The sequence below is a fragment of the Ostrea edulis genome, chromosome 10, assembly GCF_947568905.1.
Source record: "Ostrea edulis chromosome 10, xbOstEdul1.1, whole genome shotgun sequence".
Classification (NCBI taxonomy): Eukaryota; Metazoa; Mollusca; class Bivalvia; order Ostreida; family Ostreidae; genus Ostrea; species Ostrea edulis.
Window position 1 is genome coordinate 29,432,503 of NC_079173.1, and position 22,690 is coordinate 29,455,192.

The 22,690-nt window shown below is 36.2% G+C and overlaps 2 protein-coding genes across 2 annotated transcripts in view; both read right to left on the reverse strand.

The window, feature by feature from the left end:
• Positions 1-22,690, reverse strand: part of LOC125674557 (uncharacterized) — a 412,455-nt gene that overhangs the window by 343,813 nt on the left and 45,952 nt on the right. The window lies entirely within an intron of this gene.
• LOC125665712 (glycylpeptide N-tetradecanoyltransferase 2-like) lies at positions 5,280-22,677 on the reverse strand. Its single transcript, XM_048898501.2, has 13 exons — positions 22,442-22,677; positions 18,673-18,940; positions 18,445-18,580; positions 17,888-18,015; positions 17,652-17,743; positions 15,252-15,368; positions 14,773-14,943; positions 13,794-13,902; positions 12,512-12,583; positions 12,103-12,201; positions 11,328-11,492; positions 9,783-9,920; positions 5,280-5,711 (listed from the first exon to the last, which is right to left on the reverse strand). The coding sequence occupies exons 1-13, from the start codon at positions 22,540-22,542 to the stop codon at positions 5,691-5,693; spliced, it is 1,617 nt and encodes a 538-aa protein (XP_048754458.1). The 5' UTR covers positions 22,543-22,677; the 3' UTR covers positions 5,280-5,690.

Here is a 22,690-nt window from a genome sequence, read left to right on the forward strand (position 1 = left end):
TACATGCATAAATGCCAAGGATAATCCATGAAAGCTCAAAAGGCTTATTTCCAATAAGGTAATTTGATGCACGGATGTTTGCACTAAAGTGTCATTTATGTGGGAGGAAACCTAAGTCTGAGTGGGCAGCCGCCATACCCTCTCACATACAACCACTGCTGATCACAGGAATCAAACTCGGGTCGTAGTGGTGAAAAGCTCCGCGCTATCCGGACACCCTACTTAAGTAAAAATCCAACCTATTCAATATGTCATGAACCATGATCTATGACCTTGTGACCTTGGTCTTATCCAAATCAGCAAGATCCTGTTGTTGAGGCATGTCCGTTATGTGAATTTATTTTCAGGTAAGTTGTGATCCTTTGGGGCTACAATATGCGGTGAAAAATTTTCATGGGAATAAAGATTGGTGAAAAAATATCTTTTGAAAATCACAAGGGCCAGTGTGACTCAGGTGAACGATGTTGCCCATAGGCCTCTTGTCATTCCTGTTTTAAAAGAAAATCGACCATAATGATGATTTAGTATATACCTCCTCGACTATACAAGGGGGACCATCTATTCCATGCCTTTTATCTCTCCCCTCACTTTTCTTCTCTCCCCTTCGGTTTTACCCTGTTGAACAGTCTGATTAAAACCAGCCCCCCTTCTATCGCTTACTGTTGCATCATCATATCTTTTTTCACCTTCTATATCGAAAGAGCTACGTTTTCAAGAATCGATAAGCGTTACTGGTAATATGATTGGTTGAAATTTAAATTATGCAAGGTCATCTTAAGATGACCTCCAAGCGATACCCGTCAGACCCTGACAATGATAGGAGAAGGGGGCTGGTTTTAATCAGACTGCCCTGTCGAACCCCCTCATACAAGGTAGAGACTTAGTGAACTGTCAGTGTCAATGTTACTTAAAAACATCAAAATTTTCTATAATTCCATGTGCCCATGCTTTGGGGGTATTGTGTTACACAAACCCATCTTGCAGAATTGGGCCTTTGCAATATCTTGCATGCATATACTGCTTACCATCTTGTCTAACATTTATAGTAATTGATTGACCAGTTAGTTTGATCACCAGTTAGTTTACTACAATGCCTTTTAAATGAATATTGAGACCAGTAACCTCTGTTAGGACTCCCTAGTGTGTTAACTGATAGTCTCATCCACATATACCTCTAATGTGTGTAACGGATGGTCTCCTCCACATATACCTCTAATGTGTGTAACGGATGGTCTCATCCACATATACCTCTAATGTGTGTTAACTGATAGTCTCATCCACAAATACCTCTAATGTGTGTTAACTGATAGTCTCCTCCACATATACCTCTAATGTGTGTAACGGATGGTCTCATCCACATATACCTCTAATGTGTGTTAACTGATAGTCTCATCCACATATACCTCTAATGTGTGTTAACTGATGGTCTCATCCACATATACCTCTAATGTGTGTTAACGGATGGTCTCTGATCCACATATACTTCTAATGTGTGTAACCGAGTCTCATCCACATATACATGTACTTCTAAAAGTGTGTTAACTGATAGTCTCATCCACATATACCTCTAATGTGTGTTAACTGATAGTCTCATCCACATATACCTCTAATGTGTGTTAACTGATAGTCTCATCCACATATACCTCTAATGTGTGTAACTGATAGTCTCATCCACATATACCTCTAATGTGTGTAATGGATGGACTCATCCACATATATCTCTAATGTGTGTTAACTGATAGTCTCATCCACATACACCTCCAATGTGTGTAACGGATAGTCTCATCCACATATACCTCTAATGTGTGTAACTGATAGTCTCATCCACATATACTTCTAATGTAACTGATAGTCTCATCCACATATTCCTCTAATGTGTGTTAACGGATGGTCTCTGATCCACATATACTTCTAATGTGTGTAACCGAGTCTCATCCACATATACATGTACTTCTAAAAGTGTGTTAACTGATAGTCTCATCCACATATACCTCTAATGTGTGTTAACTGATAGTCTCATCCACATATACCTCTAATGTGTGTTAACTGATAGTCTCATCCACATATACCTCTAATGTGTGTAACTGATAGTCTCATCCACATATACCTCTAATGTGTGTAATGGATGGACTCATCCACATATATCTCTAATGTGTGTTAACTGATAGTCTCATCCACATACACCTCCAATGTGTGTAACGGATAGTCTCATCCACATATACCTCTAATGTGTGTAACTGATAGTCTCATCCACATATACTTCTAATGTAACTGATAGTCTCATCCACATATTCCTCTAATGTGTGTTAACGGATGGTCTCTGATCCACATATACTTCTAATGTGTGTAACCGAGTCTCATCCACATATACATGTACTTCTAAAAGTGTGTTAACTGATAGTCTCATCAACATACACTTCTAAAGTGTGTTAACTGATAGCCTCATCCACATATACTTCTGATGTGTGTAACTGATAGTCTCCTCCACATATACTACTTCTAAAAGTGTGTTAACTGATAGTCTCATCCACATATACCTCTAATGTGTGTTAACTGATAGTCTCATCCACATATACTTGTAATGTAACTGATAGTCTCATCCACATATACCTCTAATGTGTGTTAACGGATGGTCTCTGATCCACATATACTTCTAATGTGTGTAACCGAGTCTCATCCACATATACATGTACTTCTAAAAGTTGTTAACTGATAATCTCATCCACATACACTTCTAAAGTGTGTTAACTGATAGCCTCATCCACATATACTTCTGATGTGTGTAACTGATAGTCTCATCCACATACACTTCTAAAGTGTGTTAACTGATAGCCTCATCCACATATACTTATGATGTGTGTAACTGATAGTCTCATCCACATATACTTCTAAAGTGTGTTAACTGATATTCTCATCCACATATACTTCTGATGTGTGTAACTGATAGTCTCATCCACATATACTTCTAAAGTGTGTTAACTGATATTCTCATCCACATATACTTCTAAGTAAACGTGTGTTAACTGATAGTCTCCTCCACATATACTTCTAATGTGTGTAACTGATAGTGCTTTTGCTTTAAAATCCAGTGAATTTTGTGCAACTCAGTTATTCAAAATTAGACCATGATGTACAACCAGAATTAATGACATCACAAACATTATATTTCCCCCCTAGTTTCGATATTTTGACCTAAAATGACAATTTTTCACGTTTTTATATGTCCATTATCAGACGGGGACGTATTAAATCTTGGTGCTGTCATTTGTTTGAGGTCATGTTTTCCAGACTTTTTCCTTTTATTTCCATTGCATGGATAGGTTACAAGAGTGACTTTGCATTACAGCTGGATTGGTGCACTATGACCAACTTCAGGGCTAAAAGTATGTCAAACAGTTTCCAGATTTTTTACATTATGGATACAGATGCTGTTCTTTTTTCCATAACAGATGTATGTGTAGCTTTGAAATTTGGTTACAAGAGTGAGTTTGCGTTTCAGCTGGATTGGTGCACCATCTCCTGCGGCGATCCCGATTAGACTAAGTCCTCAGTACCTCTTGCTTGTCGTAAGAGGCAACTTAATGAGGCTGTCCTTTGGATGAGACCACAAAACTGATGCCCCGTGTCAAAGCAGGTGTGGCACAATAAAGATCCCTCCCTGCTCAATGGCCATAAGTGCTGAGCATAGGCCTAAAATTTGCAGCCCTTCACAGGCATTAGTGACCATGTACCGAGTGAAATATTCTCCTGAGGGACATTACATACATAATATACAATCAATCAATCCAGAGATATACAGATTCAGTTTGCATTTCAGCTTAATTCGTACACTGTGACATACTTTAGGGTTAAAAGTATGTAAAATAGTTACCTGGATTTTTTCTCATAATGAATTGGGATATTGCACTGAAATTTTGTCATCCCTGTCTGACACACGGATGATGTACCATTTGCAGTACTCGTTTTCTTTAGAAATTGGACAAACTTTATATTCACATCAAAATGAGCAGAAAATGTGTCACTTATCATGTACTCTGAAAGATTGTAAATATTTTATCAAACACAAATTATGTAGGACTGCAGTGTTGGACATGATCAACTTTATGAAATAAAAGATTTGATTGATTATTTGTTTTATGTCCCATCGAGACGTTTTCACTCATATTGAGACGTCACCAGCTGTAGGTGAAGTACCATACTTAGCACTCAGGGCCGTAGCAGCGAGGTTTCTTTATCGAGCCAATGCCTGCCGCGATACGGGACCTCCATATTTAAGGTCATATCCGAAAGACCTGTGATTGTCACTTCTAATGTCATTCAAGTGTTTTGTGAAGGAGCACCTATTTTAACGTCTAAGGTTTGACACGGCTATGGCACGAGCAGGGCTCGTACTCACAACCTCCTGGTTATGAAGCGAACGCTCTACCACTGAGCTACCGTGACCAGTCATGAAACAAAAGGTACTATGAGCAATGCTCACTAAGAATACCCCCGTTTACCCCAATCTCCAAAAGGGTATTGTTAATAAATTACCTCTTTCCTGAGTATACAAAAGAAAGGGCATGACAAAACCTTGGGTAGTCTCTTCTCTATGAGTGCGCTTGACCTTTAGACCCCAAAATCGATAGGGAACATGTTCGTCCCATGGGAAGTCCATATGCATGATATGGTGACTGTAGGTGAAAAGGATAACACTTTAGAGCCCAGAAACCATATTGCTACTTCAATGTCCAGTGTGCTTGACCCTTTGACCCCAAATTCGATAAGGAACATCTTCGTCCCATGGGTAGTCCATATGTAAGATATGGTGACTGTAGGTGGAAAGGGTAACACTTTAGAGCCCGGAAACCATGTTGCTACTTTGATGTCCAGTGCGCTTGATCTTTGACCTTTTAATTGATAGGGAACAGCTTTGTTCCATGGGTAGTCCATATATATGATATAGTGACTGTAGGTGGAAAGGATAACACTTTAGAGCCCGGAAACCATTGCGTCTACAGACGGCAACCCGATTCCAGTATACCCCACCCCCCACAATTTTTTTTGTGGGAGTATAATAAAAGGGGATTTAGTCTCTTTAAAGCTTTCAAATGTTGATGCTGTTATTATACATGTACAAGTAGTCCTTAGAATGAAATTCATGCGAAAGTATATGTAATCTTGTCTACACACGCAGTGTAAGAGCTGACAATTTTCACCCTTGCTGTCACTTTTCCCGAAATTGGCTCTTTCAGCTTCGAGCACACACACACACATAATAATAATATGTCACTCAAATATAAATAAAGTAATTCAATTTTATTGATTCAATAATACAAATTGTAATATCTATATGTACCATGCACAGATGACCAAGTACTATGTATATGTGCCATAAATTAAAAAAGCAGACCCGAAAATTGTATTACAAGTGTACAATGGAAACAAACACATGAAACATGATCCGTATAATATCATACCCTATAAGGGATTGCATGTAATCTGTTGGCACGCGAAGGTTTAATTCCTTGTAATGGTTTGTTCACTCAGGTTTGGGTTGCGAAAACTCAGCACTATGGGACTGGGTTTTCCGCTGCGAGTCTGCACCATGGTCTGTTGTCTCTGGGAGATTAGTTTGCCCTCATTCTTTTTAAAAAGCTTAATTCATTGTATCCTCATAAATTAATTGGGAAATCTAATCCGTGTAACTCTCAGTGTAGTACTAGTCCAACCTGCAAAAGAAATTAACCATTACTTAGATCATTGTCTCTCTCTCTAACTCTCTCTCTCACACTAATTTCAAAATAAATCATAAAGTAATTAGAAAATCCTTCCTGGTGTAAATTATTACTAAACCCATGTGACAAAAATTTGATTTTTTGCACTTGACCTTCCGATGCATTTACCTACCCTAGCCCCTCACCTAAATCATCAAACATGAAATATATCTCACAAAGCTCAAAAGGGATAAAGAAAGAAAATGAATGTCCCATCAAAAATTTATCTACAAAGCCCAATTATAAAAGTTCATTGTAAAATCTGGATGCGAGGTCAAGGGTCATACAAAAGATAAAGGAAGAAATACCTCGACACAGTACTCATGTTCTCATCTGGATCTATCCTTGCATGCATGAAGATTGATGAAAGCATATATATGTAATGAGCTACAGACAAAATACAGTCATGTGAGGCCAATGCAATGCAAAATCCAGAAATAGATATTTTATGAGCTGCAGACAAAATCCAGAAATAGATATTTTATAAGCTGCAGACAAAATCCAGAAATAGATATTTTATGAGCTCCAGACAAAATCCAGAAATAGATATTCTATGAGCTCCAGACAAAATCCAGAAATAGATATTCTATGAGCTCCAGACAAAATCCAGAAATTGATATTTTAAAAAGCTCCAAACAAAATCCAGAAATACCGTATATACTCGCCTATAAGTCGGTCTGCCTATAAGTCGGTTGTATTTTTTTAAGGTTATTTTGTAGGAATTTGCCATTGACCCGCTTATAAGTCGGTACAAATTTTTGTCAGATTCGGTTGACAATTTCAAGTCAATGCTCTAGTGTTTTTACCTATGTTTCAACAAATATTTCGAGAAATTAATAATTATGATCTACTCAATATCCAAGCCATATCTATTGGGGTTTAAACGCAACCCTTGTTCTATTATGGGCAATGATCCCTTGTTACCCAAGCAATTATGGTCTCCTAATTACCAGTACCTGACACCGTGTTTACTTAGTGGCACGCGCCTCGCGCAAACTGTTATTGTGGGATTCTGGTATAATTCATTGTATCAACAATAAAGTTAAAAGAGTCAAGAATGATGATCTAAATTATCTGTTAACAATATTCAGTCTGTTATGAAATATATTTCAGCCGGTATACATATGAATATTTCAATATTAAATCGGGTTCGTAATTCAATTTTACCGATAAACGATAGATTAGTTGAATTGAAAATATTAGTTATCGGTATGTAAATAATTTTTAACTAGATAAAGATATGTAAATACTTGTACTTTATACATGATTTTAAAATACACAAACAATACGTCTAGATATTTGTGAACAATAATCATTTGTGTGGTAGTCCATGATAATCGTCAGAGTTGTTTAAAAAACACTACATTTCGCCGCCCAGAAAAATACCAATCTTCTTAGGACACGCCTATAAGTCGGACATAGAGTTTAGGACCAAAAATTGACTCCCAAAAATCCGACTTATAGGCGAGTATATACGGTAGATATTTTATAAGCTCCAGACAAAATCCAAAAATAGATATTTTATAAGCTCCAGACAAAACCCAGAAATAGATATTTTATGAGCTCCAAACAAAATCCAGAAATAGATATTTTATGAGCTCCAGACAAAATCTGAAAATAAATATCTAATGAGCTACAGAGAAAATCCAGTCATTTGAGGTCAAGACAATGCAAATTCCAGAAATAAATATCTTATGAGCTACAGACAAAATTCAGTCATACATTACATGTATGAGGACAAGATAATGCAAAATCCAGAAATAGATATCTAATGAGTTACAGACAAAATCCAGAATAGATATCTAATGAGTTTCAGATAAAATCCAGAAATAGATATTTTATGAGCTCCAGACAAAATCCAGAAATAGATATTCTATGAACTCCAGACAAAATCCAGAAATAGATCTAATGAGTTACAGACAAAATCCAGAAATAGATATTTAATAAGTTACCGTCAAAATCCAGAAATAGATATTTAATAAGTTACCGACAAAATCCAGAATAGATATTTAATGAGTTTCAGATAAAATCCAGAAATAGGAATCTAATGAGTTAAAGACAAAATTCAGAATTAGATATCTAATGAGTTTGAGATAAAATCCAGAAATAGATATTTAATGAGTTACAGACAAAATTCAGAAATAGATATCTAATGAGTTTCAGATAAAATCCAGAAATAGATATTTAATGAGTTACAGACAAAATCCAGAAATAGATATCTAATGAGTTAAAGACAAAATCCAGAAATAGATATCTAATGAGTTACAGACAAAATCCAGAAATAGATATCATTCTAATGAGTTAAAGACAAAATCCAGAAATAGATATCTAATGAGTTACAGACAAAATCCAGAAATAGATATCTAATGAGTTACAGACAAAATCCAGAAATAGAAATTCAATATATGTTGTTTCTTTATCTTATGTCCCTTTGAGAATTTTTCACTCATATTGAGATGGTCATCAGCTGTAGATAAAGTACTACATATTTAGACCTATGCTTAGCCGTCAGGGACCTCTGCTTTTAAGGTCATTTCCAAAAGACCTGTGATTCTCACTTCTAAATGCTGAGCATTTGGCGAAGGAACAATCACTATAATTCCTACATGCATGTTGACGTCTTTTGTTTGACATGGTCATGGCATGATTGGGGCTCGAACTCACAACCTCCCAGTCATGAAACAAAAGCTCTACCACTGAGCTACCATTTAATGACCTATAGGCAAAATCCAGAAATAGAAAACTTATGTGCCACAGACAAAATCCAGAAATAAATATCTAATGAGCTACGAAGTGCAGTAATGTGAGGCCAAGGTAATGCAAAATCCAGAAATATAGGTCGAATTTATATGGAAGGTAAAGGTCATGCTGTCATTAAACACTACCTGTAAATAAAGTACAATGAAAGCAGCTTCTACAGGTAATTCAGAAACAAGCTAATTGCCAAATCCGGAAATTCAAGGTCATACTGAAGGTCGTAGTAAGAAAACTTTGGCAGTCATGCTGTTATTATGAGGTATCTGTGAATCAAGTATGATGAAAGCAGATAATTCAGATCTAGAAATGAACACAAGAGGGGACAGATGGACACAATGAACACCAACTGCTCTGGTATTTACATGATGGAAAATAAAAATATAGCATCCTTCTCCAATCTTTGGAACAGTAACTATCTGTAACCCAGTCAATATATCTGTAGCCCAGTCAATATATCTGAAGCCCAGTCAATAAATCTGTAGCCCAGTCAATATATCTGATAAATCTGTAGCCCAGTCAATAAATCTGTAGCCCAGTCAATATATCTGTAGTCCAGTCAATATATCTGATAAATCTGTAGCCCAGTCAATATATCTGATAAATCTGTAGTCCAGTCAATAAATCTGTAGCCCAGTCAATATATCTGTAGCCCAGTTAATATCTCTTCAGCCTGGTCAATATATCTGTAGCCCAGTCAATATACAATTTAACCCAAAACTAATGTAAACATAATATAATTTGTTATTAATAAGAGATCCAAATCATCTTAGTATAACAGTAACATGTATCTGAGAAAAACCTGTCCTGTAGAAAAGATATCCTATAATTCAATGATTGTAACCTGCACATTATCACACCTTATAATAATTGTGACCTGCATACCATCATTTAGTATGATAATTATAACCTATGTGTTATCATTTAGTATGATGATTATAACCTACAGTGTATGTGTTATCATTTAGTTGGATGATTACAACCTATGTGTTATCATTTAGTATGATAATTGTAAACCGTATTTATCCTATAGATAAATTGTACCTGATGAGGATTCATTTAGTATGATGATTGTAAACTGTATTTATCCTATAGATAAATTGCACCTCATGAGATGATAATTGTAATCTGTATTTCTGTATTTATCCTATAGATAAATTGTACCTCATGAGATGATAATTGTAATCTGTATTTCTGTATTTATCCTATAGATAAATTGTACCTCATGAGATGATAATTGTAACCTGTATTTATCCTATAGATAAATTGTACCTGATGAGGATTCATTTGGGGACATCGCCAGTTATATAGATAATACTGGAGGTTTCCATCACCGATTCCAAACTTCAACTTCTCCAAAAATTCTTTGTTCTCCATAAGGTCTAATGCATTGAAGACATCAAAACCCATCTACAAAAAGCCGCAGAACAGCAAGTCATCATTTTGTTTTTACAGACATTTTTTCTTTTTCTGAACTTGATGTGCTCTTAAAACAAACAGCTACTAGTACAATCAAGCCTCGTCACCTCAAACTCGAAAGGACCAAGGAAAAACTTCTGAGATATCTGAGGATTCGAGATAATGAGGGTAAAATATTTGAAGAATAAGTGGTTGGGTCTTCTGAATCACTTCGACATATCCATGTTATTCAAGATATCAGTGTTTGAGATACTGAAGTTCAACTGTATATACAGTATGTAGACTTTCATTTAAAATCTGTTAATAAAGAGACTTTTGAATATACATGTAGTATGATAATTTCAACAGCTGGGAATATTTCGACAGAAATGAAAGTAAAATGTAAACATACAATTTTAAAATGCATGCATATGTACACAAGGGTATGAATTGCAACGCTTCACACCAGCCTACTTTTCGTGAAGCCCTAACACACTTTATACAGTTAACTTACTAACATAAAGCATCCCAGTTCACGTCCTCGTGTATTTTTCGAAAGTGAAATTTATTTCTTAAATGGCAGAGAAATATCCCCAGTACAAAGAATTACATTCCTAACTATTCCTGGTTGGCAGCTGTCCAGGTTGTCTACCCTCACAAGAGTACCGCAAACGGTACAACATACCCCCATTACACCCTCAGTGCAATACATGTATTTGTATCTGTGATGAGAAAAAGTCCAGAAAACTATCTGACCTACTTTTAGCCCTAAAGTAGGTAACGGTGCACCAATCAAATGAAAATGTGAGTTGATTATGTACATATTTCTTTCTCTGATAGGGAGGTTGTGACAGAATTTCAGGGCTATACCTGTATTCATGATGAAAAAAAAATCTGGAAAACTGTTTTGACCTACTTTTACCCCCAAAGTAGGTCATGGTGCACCAATCCAGCTGAAATGCAAACTGAACTTATTCCTCCAAGAGGCAGCTTATGATTAAAATGCTGTATCTATAGCGAAAATAAGGTTTTTCTCCTAAATGATACTATGACCTTGACCTTTGACTTAGAGAAACAAAAGACACCCTCCACTTGGCATAAGGTGTATGTGTACCAAGTTGGATGGTCCTAACCCCAATAGTTCAGTCTGTATTCTGCCTAAAAGGTTTTCCTATTAACTGATACTACGAACTTGACCTTTGACCTTGAGAAACAAATGGCAGTTTTCTCTCATCATGGTGATAAAATGTACCAAGTTGTAAGATCCTGCAGTGTAAAGTTCATTTCGTCTTTTGCCAACAAGGTCCGGACAGATGGACAACACCATACCATAATACATCCCATCTTTGACGGGCGTATAAAAACACAATTGCTTGTACTTCACTCTCACACAAGTTCTACAAAGAAAGTCTCACTAACATTTTTTGCTACGATGAGTGCGTCTTGCATCAGATCTACCCAGGGGGTCACGGTGCTGACGTTGTAGAAGGAATACGCTGCTTTCAGGAGCTTGTGTTGTGGATGATGCATAACCGTGGAGGGAAGCGTGTAGAAACTGACAAAGTCCGTAATCGTTCCATTCCTCTGCGAGAAAGAAAAACCCAATAATTATTGACACTGGATCTATATGGGAAATATGCATTCCAGCAATGTGAATTGACAAAGATGTGGTGCTCCTGAGAAATAACGAAGTTGATGCTAAACGTAAATGCTCGACTAAATTGTGGAATTACTGACTTTGTTCATACAGTAGATACCTCCATATATCTGATTATTTACATATAATGAATTTCAGATCAAGTGTTACGACATGATTTATGAAAATTTAAAGACCACACAACAGACTAAGAAAACCAAGCATTAACAAACCTTGTACATGTATCTAACGTAAGAAAATTCACCTCAGCGACATGCATGACAACAATCCCTGGTCTAGAAATAAACCTAGCATCTAATGCGATCTTCACAAGTCAAGGGTTATTCATTCGTTACCTCGCACTGACCCTAATACACATGTTTTTATTTGAATCTCTCGCTTCGCATTGTTATAAATAGAACCGTATTCTTATTGGTTCCCACTCTTATGTGGAACCAATCAGAACAAGCCCGATAGTCACTGATGTCAAGAGTTAGTGCAAGGTAACGAATCAATAACCCTTGACTTGTGAAGATGATCTAACGCAAGAAGACTCACCTCCACGATATATGTGTCCACAATTCCAGGCCTTGGGATAAACCAATGACGGAATTCTTCCATTGAAAAGGTTGGTGACAAGTCAAACTTGTCTAAAAACTGCCAAAAATTCATGGTGAAAAGTGTCAGTGAATTATTTTGTGCATCAAATCACTCCCAATCAGATATTCATGTACATACATGTATACATATTGCATACCAAGAAATTTTTACTCTGTTTTAGATTTTTCCAGATGCATTGAAAAACTATTAAATCTTATACCAACATCATTCAAAGCCCTTTCTTGCAATATCAGAGTAAAATTAACAAAAATAAAATCAGGGAAATAATTATGTTGTTTAAAATAATTAACTAATTACACAAAATTGTCAATTTACACACTCTTGGCAAAGCCCTCGAACTACTCACCTTTCTTAATAAATTAAAAGTATCTGAGACATCTGCTGGTGTGAATGCTCGGAAGCCTGGGGTCTTCGTGTTCTGTAAAAGCACAAGAAAACATAGTCCTTATCACTTGTAAATAGCACATCATTGCAAAAAATTCAACATTAATTTTTGCATTATAGCAACCTTGCAAATTTATGTTAAAATAACTTTACTGTGTTTAAAAATTGTTTTTAATGCAGGATTTAAGAAATGTTTGTTTTAACCACAGGGGCTTCCTCCTGTTAAATTTTTTTTAAAAGATGCCTTGGTAGAATAGTGACTATTTTAAAGATCTAAGGCAGTGAGTGGGCAAAATACGAAAATAACAAGGAAAACTAGATTAGAAATGAATGAAGGGTCTGACACCGTGTCCACCCTTGTTAAAATATAAACGTAATTTTGTTTACATTTTTTTAATGGGAGCAAGCCCCTGCAGTTTAACTTAAAATTATATATATGCTGTAAATATACAAGTTTTTATTGCAAGTTCTATTCTTTGCTTACATCATGTGACTTGTACTATTTTCATACCTATACTTTTTGCATTGAACCAAGCTTATATCAGGTACCTTGTACAATTGTTTGCACTATACTATACTTACATTAAGTACAGTAACTTGTACAACTTTCATAGCTATAGTGTATGTGCTTATATCAGGGAACTTTACAGTTCTTCTAGCTGTACACTGTACTTCCTGTGACTTGTACACTATATATACTTACATCAGGTAACTTGTACACTATACTTACATCAGGTAACTTGTACACTATACTTACATCAGGTAACTTGTACACTATACTTACATCAGGTAACTTGTACACTATATATATTTACATCAGGTAACTTGTACACTATACTTACATCAGGTAACTTGTACACTATATATATTTACATCAGGTAACTTGTACACTATACTTACATCAGGTAACTTGTACACTATATATACTTACATCAGGTAACTTGTATACTATACTTACATCAGGTAACTTGTACACTATACTTACATCAGGTAACTTGTACACTATATATATTTACATCAGGTAACTTGTACACTATACTTACATCAGGTAACTTGTACACTATACTTACATCAGGTAACTTGTACACTATACTTACATCAGGTAACTTGTACACTATACTTACATCAGGTAACTTGTACACTATATATATTTACATCAGGTAACTTGTACACTATATATACTTACATCAAGTAACTTGTACACTATACTTACATCAGGTAACTTGTACACTATATATACTTACATCAGGTAACTTGTACAGCTTTAACGTCCGCTGCATTGTCATGTTTCTCGTCAAATGTGAAAATTTGACTGCTATCAATTTCCTAGGATTTAGAGACCTATGCCAGTACCTGAAAAACATAGGAAGATATAAACACATGTACACCATCATCCATGAAGTGTAATGGAGAAAGAGTCCTTTTGATTTACACGGATTAAGAAATATTACGGTGGTTTCATTAATGCTTACAGCTTTCAAATCTTATGGTTTTGCAAAAAATACATTAGAATTTAATTGGCAGGTAAATCCATAGCTGAAATACAAGTTAAAAATGTTCTCGTGATTTGAAACCTAGGAGTCACTTCGTAACATTAAGTACTCGCATAAAATATAGAATGGACAGTATCAGGCTTAAAAATCATACTGGGATCACCTTACATAAAACCAATCTATATCACCACATGCAGAATATCACTTTCAGCTAAAAAGTTCATAATATTTCACACAAATCTGCTTAATATTACCCGGGTATCTGAAATACATAAACCTGAGAAGTCCACTACACTAGTGAAACCGTAAGAAAAAACAAAGGAAGTTGTCTAGATGCCTATTGAAAGAAAAGCAGATAGCGCTGGTCCTTGTGTACATTATTTGTTATATCGATTCTTGGCAGAGTATATGGACTCGCATTCCCTTTCAAAGTTTTTATTCTCCAAAGCCGTTAAGCAAGGAAGAATATATATTTTGACAGGAAATGTACGTCCATATACCCTTCCAAGAATCCATATAACGAATACGTCGTACAGCAGAGCGATCAATGAATATTCATTTTTCGAAGCGGTTAAGTATTTAGATCTAAAGAAGCCATTCTGTATCCCATCTATTTTTGGCAGGGTACACGGCCTCATATTCCTGGCTTGTCGTCCAATCAAATGCCTACATTTTTTCTCTGCTGCAGTAGGACATACTGTGTTATACAAAAGACAGGAATTGAACAGACCTGCAACAGGCGACAGGTTTGGGGAGAACCACACCCGCTGTGTACACCGCCTGGAACAGCCCCTTGACATGGACTCTCCTTGTGATCTCCCGGATCAATACCGGAGCCACACGTTTGGATCGCAGTTTTTTGTGGACACACAGAAAATTTATTTCAACCATGTGCTTCTTTCTACAAAAACATAATTTACAAGCATTTACACATAAAAAAAACCCTGTACCATACAGATGCACTAAATATATCAAATCCGAAAAAACAATGAATTTGTAAAACAATATTTTTTTTTATATTTTATAAAATTTCACATACATATGTATTGTATATTCTTTGTGGGTATTATTTAATCTAAACATACTCAGAGGCATTTGCATGTATGAACTTAAAAGTGTGGTTTTTTAAAAAAATCATTTATATAGACGTACATTTTTTACCCTTACTTACAGGAGTTTACGGTTTAATTTTTGATGACCCTCACTTACTTTTCATAAATTTTGATAAAAGCAGGTACAGCACTGATGAAGCCCACAAGCTTTGCACTTTTAGCCACCCTCACCCCACAGTGCCAGTCTTTCTTCCAGCCCGGGGGCTGAAGGGCCCTACAAATAATAACACAATCTGTAAAAACCAGCCCGGGAGATAAAGGGCCCTACAAATAATAACACAATCTGTAAAAACCAGCCCGGGGGCTGAAGGGCCCTACAAATAATAACACAATCTGTAACAAGAGGCCCATGGGCCACATCGCTCACCTGAGTCACCTTGGTCCATATCAGAAGACTTTCTATATATATTTGCATGTAAAACCGTAGTCCTTATTATGGCCCCAACCTATCCCTGGATGCCATAGTTTTTGCAAACTTGAATCTACACTATGTCAGAAAGCTTTCATGTAAATGTGAACTTCTTTGGCCCAATGGTTCACGAGAAGAAGATATTTGAAGATTTTTCCTATATATTTTTATGTAAAACTTTGATCCCCCCTTGTGGCCCCATCCTACCCCCAGGGGCCATGATTTGAACAAACTTGAATCTGCACTATATCAGAAAGCTTTGATGTAAATATCAGCTTTTCTGGCTCAGTGGTTCTTGAGAAGATTTTTTTTAAAAAAATTCGTATATATTTGTATGTAAAACTTTGATCCCCTATTGTGGCCCCATCCTACAACAGGGGGCCATGATTTGAACAAACTTGAATCTGCTCTATGTTAGGACGCTGTTCATGTGAATATCAGCTTTTCTGGCTCAGTGGTTCTTGAGAAGAAGATTCTTAAAGAATGTCCTTATATATTTGTATGTAAAACTTTGATCCTCCCTTGTAGCCCCATCCAACCCCCAGGGGCCATGATTTGAACAAACTTGAATCTGCACTATGTCAGAAAGCTTTTATGTAAATATCAGCTTTTCTGGCTCAGTGGTTCTTGAGAAGAAGATTTTTAAAGATTTTTCCTATATATTTGTATGTAAAACTTTGATCCCCTATTGTGGCCCCATCCGACCCCCTGGGGGCCAGGATTTTAACAATTTAGAATCTGTACTATATCAGGAAGCTTTCATATAAATCTCAGCTTTTCTGGCTCAGTGGTTCTTGAGAAGAAGATTTTTAAAGATTTTTCATATATATTTGTATGTAAAACTTTGATCCCCTATTGTGGCCCCATCCGACCCCCGGGGGCCAGGATTTTAACAATTTAGAATCTGCACTATATCAGGAAGCTTTCATATAAATCTCAGCTTTTCTGGCACAGTGGTTCTTGAGAAGAAGATTTTTAAAGATTTTTCCTGTATATTTGTATGTAAAACTTTGATCCCCTAGTGTGGCCCCATCTGACCCCCGGGGGCCAGGATTTTAACAATTTAGAATCTGCACTATATCAGGAAGCTTTTATATAAATCTCAGCTTTTCTGGCTCAGTGGTTCTTGAGAAGAAGATTTTTAAAGATTTTTCCTATATATTTGTATGTAAAACTTTGATCCCCTATTGTGGCCCCATCCGACCCTCGGGGGTCATGATTTTAACAATTTAGAATCTGCACTACCTAATAAAGCTTATCTATAAATTTCATCTTTTCTAGCCCAGTGGTTCTCAAGAAGAAGATTTATAATGACCCTACCCTATTTTTACCTTTTCTTGATTATCTCACCTTGGAAGGTGGCCTGGCCCTTTATTTTAACAATTTAGAATTCCCTTTACCTAAGGATGCTTTGTGCTAACTTTGGTTGAAATTGGCCCAGTGGTTTTTGAGAAGAAGTTAAAAATGTTAAAAGTTTACAGACGGACGGACGGACAGACGGATGGACGCCGGAATACGGGTGATCAGAAAAGCTCACTTGAGCTTTCAGCTCAGGTGAGCTAAAAACCAGCCCAGGAGATGAAGGGCCCTACAAATAATAACACAATCTGTAGAAACCAGCCCAGGGGCTGAAGGGCCCTACAAATAATAACACAATCTGTAAAAACCAGCCCGGGAGATGAAGGGCCCTACAAATAAAAACACAATCTATAAAACCAAACCAGCCCAGGGGCTGAAGGGCCCTACAAATGATCACACAATCTGTAAAAACCAGCCAATGTTGTGCATGCAATTCTGCTTTAAATAAGGATGTCTGATGTGATTAATCAACGTCTTAAATACATGTACACTAACAAGGGTAGTCATGTTCATATGCATTTTAACTTCAGGACACTTAAAAGTTTTTTTTTACTAGGACTTGGTCTTTTCTAAAAAAAAAAACCACGAGTCCAGAAACCCTGAATATCACACAAAACTGCCAGCTATTTCTACTTATATCACCTATATTATAACACTGGAAGTGAACTTAAAATTTCTGTCAAAATTAATAAAACTAAAAACGTCCACATTCCACAAACTATAACTCACCATTGTAAAAACTCTGGACTGTAATCAAATCTAAACATGTTGTCGTCATCCTCCACGTAATTTTCATTCAAAAGAGTGTAGAGTTCTTTTAGCTGTAAATTAAGAACTGATATAAAAATAACTTGTATTTGAAAAATAGAAGATAATATACCTAACAGGATTTCCTTTATCAATGACATTCCGAATGATCCAGAAATGATAATATCTCAAACGTCTAACCCTAATGTGAAACTCACGATCAGTGGGTCTAAGAGGTCAAGCGTATCCCAAACAAAGCCTGATGGTAGACTGTAGGAATCGTGCCGGATTTCCTCGTCTGGTTTGTCCTCCTCAATGGCTTGGTTCACATCCTGAATTTTTTCATCTGTTAAAAGAAAAGTGTGGCACGTTTCCATCAATTTCTTAAGAAATAACATCAATATTTAAGAAGATTTAGTTATAACTTAGATAATTATAATGCTGATAGGTGAGGTAGCCATGGAATTTTACTTATCATTTCTGTGTCTACTGCAGAGATATACAAGAATGACTAGGACTGCCATGGATCCAAAAATTTTCAGGTTGGGTCGGTTCAGGAATTTTACGTACATGTCTTACTAATTTATACATACATGTCTTACTAATTTATAAATGCATTTCTGTCTTCCCGATTTATTAACAATTTATAAGTGCATGTCTGTCTTACTAATTTACACTTGTATGTCTGTCTTACTAATTTACACTTGTGTGTCCGTCTCACTAATTTACACTTGTATGTCTGTCTCACTAATTTACATTTGTATATCCATCTTACTGATTTCAGGAACGGGCTGAGTCTCCCAGAACTTGTATCGTTTCTTTGTGGCTTCCTCCAAACTTTTAGGTGCACCGTGGGACATAGACAGCAACTCCACAGCTTTTTGAATCTTTTGTAGCCCTGAGATGGAAGTCTGCAAAGAAAATCAAGAGGCCATCTGATCAATGCAAACACTCTTCCCTGTGAATTCAATAAAATGTTAGTCCACTCCTAGAAAGCCCTCACCTCTGGGGCGTCGGATGGGATCGGCCCCTCGGCCCCGGCGGATGCCTTCTTTTTGTTGTCCTCCCCAGTCTTGGAGGCCGTGTCCTGACTCTCGTAATCAGCCTCCATTCCCGACTGTAGCTGGTCTTTTTCACTGGGTATCACGGGGAGAAGCTCGGGTTTCCCCTCGTCGTCTTCAGTAACGGAGTCCCCACTGGATCGCTCTAAGTCTTTGTGCCGTCTCTTCTTCTGAAACTTTTTATGTTTCTTCCTCGATGATGGATCCCCACTGATCAAATGATAAAAATCAATTATCATATTTGTCATTTCATCTCCATTCAAATATATATTTTTTATCATGTTTCTTTAATTTGTTTAAGCTAAGTCCACATGCAACATGTTGAATGAATTTAAACATATTGAAATAATCAATATGATCCTGTGTGCTTTCTTCAACTCATCAAACACATCTCAATTACATGTACATCACGATCATGCTGTTCCATCAAATTATCTTATTTTTTCAAACTGACGTGAAACACATTTGTGTATTGTACAACGGTACACAAGAGGACCAATGAGTCATCTGATTCACAGCCACTGCCTTTACATTAGAACAAATAAAATTGCACCATGCACAAAAATAACTCTCTACAGTTTATCACAGTGGGATTATCAAAATACCAAACATATTGATTCTTATGGATTTTCTATCAACAGTAAGTTAAAAGTAATTTTTCTATCTAAAAAAAAATAAAATATTTTATTGTATGCAATAGTAAGCAATAACTCCCCCCCCCCCCGATAAAAACCAAGATTTGTACTGACACTGATCTTGAAATGAAAAACCATTATGTTCCAACATTAATGATTGTACATATAAAGTTTTATGAAAGGTTTTTTACCATTCTGTTATTTTCATGTTTTCAAATGAATGTACACTTACTTGCCTGTCCAGTAAAAAGAGGTTATCCAAAATGGGCATGAACTGCCACATGTGTAAAAACCTAATGAGTACAGTCAATGATAAAGAATACAAAATTTGGCCCAATAGATTTCAGAACTCTGCCTATAACATGACATATAAATTTCAAACATATTCTATTGATATTTATCCAACTTAGCTACCTAAGGATTTCCATTACTGGGATTTTTTTGCCCCTTGAATCCAGGGGCCAGGACCTTCAAGTTTGGGGAAAATGGCGATATTTGATTGAAATTGGAAAATTTGTTTCATACAAATAAATAAGGAAAACAAGCAAAAAGTTAACCATTTGATATTTTATTATTAATGTGACAGGCTTAAACAAGCTTTAATTTCCGGTCTTTGGCAGAGAAAAAACTGTCACAATTTTTTTTGCAACAGAGTGGCACTGAGGTTGGACGGCCCCTCATGGCATATTTTCATCAAAGTATCCATCATTTGGGAATTTTTAGGCATCAATTTGGGAAAAACACCTGCTTTTCAGCATTGGGAATGGGGCCGAATTTCGGCCCTCTAAAGACCCTAAAAAAATCCCTGCATTAACTACTCTCATCTTCTTTATTAGCAGATTTACTACAAGTTTCTTATTTACCTTGAACTTTGAATTTGTTTATTGATCTTAACACTGTTTAGCAATTAGTTGGTAAATCTGCGATCCCTCATGTGTCATCTTCTCCCTTGGTTGACTTAGTTCGAATTTTGCATCCTAAATAAACTGAATTTTAGTAGACTAAGTGAGATGACTCCACATCCAATCAAAATGTGTTAAAAATATAACAACGCCTGATGGAGTAAATCTAAATCAGGATTAAAGAAACCTGTAGGTTGTGTCACCAAATTTTTACAGCTTTCGAGTTTCCTTCATCGCTTTGACAACCAATGAGAGTATCGATCATGATTGTGAATCAATAGACATCGGACCACATCCTCCAATGAACTGTGTCTAAAGTCCGATGTGTCAAGTCTATATAATGGACCTCAATAGCCAGTGTTTGGGAGTTTTAATTATCATTTATATGGTGTTGCATAAATACTTGTTCATATAATAAATTACCACTTTAATTCAAGTTCGTATTGATATTACAACTAAACCACATGTATCAGCTTAAATATTGTATAGTTGCCAACTCACCCGATTTTGTCGGGCTACACCCGATTTTTCGATCCGTAACCTGATTATTTTTTATGACCTGGCGGGTCATACCTTTCACCCGACTGCCGGATTTGATTTTGTAAATTAGTTCGCGTGTGTAATTTCCAGTTTGCAACCCACGTTTGGATCTACATAAACAATGCCGATGGCTACGTACATTATCATGGGTAAAAAAAAAGTTATTGAGGACAGCATGAAGCTTATTGTCCGTTGTGTAAATCACATTATTGGGTCTGAAGCTAAAAAGGATCTGACAGAACATGTCAAAACATAAAATCATGTAAAAAAAATACTTTAATTTCATGATTTAATTTGAAGAAGTAAATTTAATCAATCTGTCCATTTTTTTTTTTAATATTTTCCATCTCCATCAGTCTTGAAAAATTCAAAATGTGCCACTGTCAGTTACAATGCTTCTCTTCAACAAATACGCAATACACACATTTCTATTGTAAATATTTTTGAAATCTAAACACTTATAATACATAATCCAAGTAAATATGTCATGAATGGCATTACACATTTTGACCAGATTTTTTGCTTTCCAAAGAGGGTCATGACCCTCTTTTTACAGGTTAAAGGTTGGTAACTATGATATTGTGAGGGGGTAATTCCCAGATAGGTTAAATCAAAAAAAAAAATTCCTTCATTCTGCACTTTTCCTATTTATTCCAGATTGTTTGTGTGGGTTTTCGGTCTGACATAATTTAGGTCAGTCTTATGTGCCAAATGACCTTTAAAACCTTCGTATAGACTGGTCTTAGTATTTACAATAGGAACATTTACCACTCCTTTTTTGTGTCAACAAAGAAATCATTTCTAATGAAAACAACCTCAATGGCTTTCCTCTGGATGCAAAAGTTCTCAATTCGGCTTGGCTGAATATTTGGACTGATGCCTTCACCGAATCTTGGAGCAGTCCTTCATAATTCATGTCTGGAAATTTATGTGCAGCTTCGGCCGGTTCTAGCAATTAATGTGCACTAAGGTGACCCTGCTGAACAGACATGAATGATGAAGGACTGCTCCAAGATTCAGTCTCAAATATTCAGCCGAGCCGAATCTCAGCTGAGATTACTCGGATACAAACTTCTCAATTTGAAATGTTTTGCATATTTCTGTGTAAACACAAGGCACAAATTGCTTCTAGTGCTTACATTGAGACCTCTGGCTAGTGAACCCCTACCAAAGCTCATTTTCATGGAGAAAATTCCTGGATCCGCTCATGTGTCTGTGCTTGCTCTACAGTAGGCGGCCTTATCAACAAATTAAAATCCATCATATATCGGGCATAAAAATTTCAACAAGATCTGCAGAGGTTTTTAAATATGAGAACTGCATGCTGGACATTTTAATAAATTTGTGTAAGTATCACTTGTCAGGGTCCGGAGGAAATTTTTTTAGTAGAAAACCTTCGTACTGTCAAATTTAACAAAAAAACTCCCTGAATCTGATATGATATATCAACCTGTCGCAACATTGTCCGTCAATTTGTTAAAATGGATTCCTTTAAAGGCGATACTGTATTTTTCTGAATATGCAAGAAAGAAGAACCCTGTATCACTCCAGCGGTCCCACCCAATAACCAAATTTCTGTCTGACTTTTCTTTCAACAAGTAATTAAGTAATATTTCATTGATACAATAATTTACCCTCGTTCCGAAACCTCGTCCTCTTCAACGTCAGCATCCATGGCGCTTTGGTCTTCATTTTGATCTGAACTCAAATCGTGCAGAGAATCTACGTCCGCCATGCTTCTGCAAAGTTTGCAGAGAAATTTCGAACGAATGTCGCACAGTGAATATATTTTTCACATAATGGAAAGAAAATTATTGTTTATGTACATTTTTCAAATAAAATATTTTGTTACGTTCAGTTTAATTTCTACTGCACATCTAAGC

Coding starts and splice junctions, on each gene's coding strand:
- LOC125665712 (XM_048898501.2), bottom strand. CDS start 22,542: ATGGCGGACGTAGATTCTCTGCACGATTTGAGTTCAGATCAAAATGAA. Junction 11,493..12,102: donor TGGACACATATATCGTGGAG/GTGAGTCTTCTT, acceptor TCTTTCTCGCAG/AGGAATGGAACGATTACGGA. Junction 9,921..11,327: donor CACTCATCGTAGCAAAAAAT/GTTAGTGAGACT, acceptor GGCTTTTTGTAG/ATGGGTTTTGATGTCTTCAA.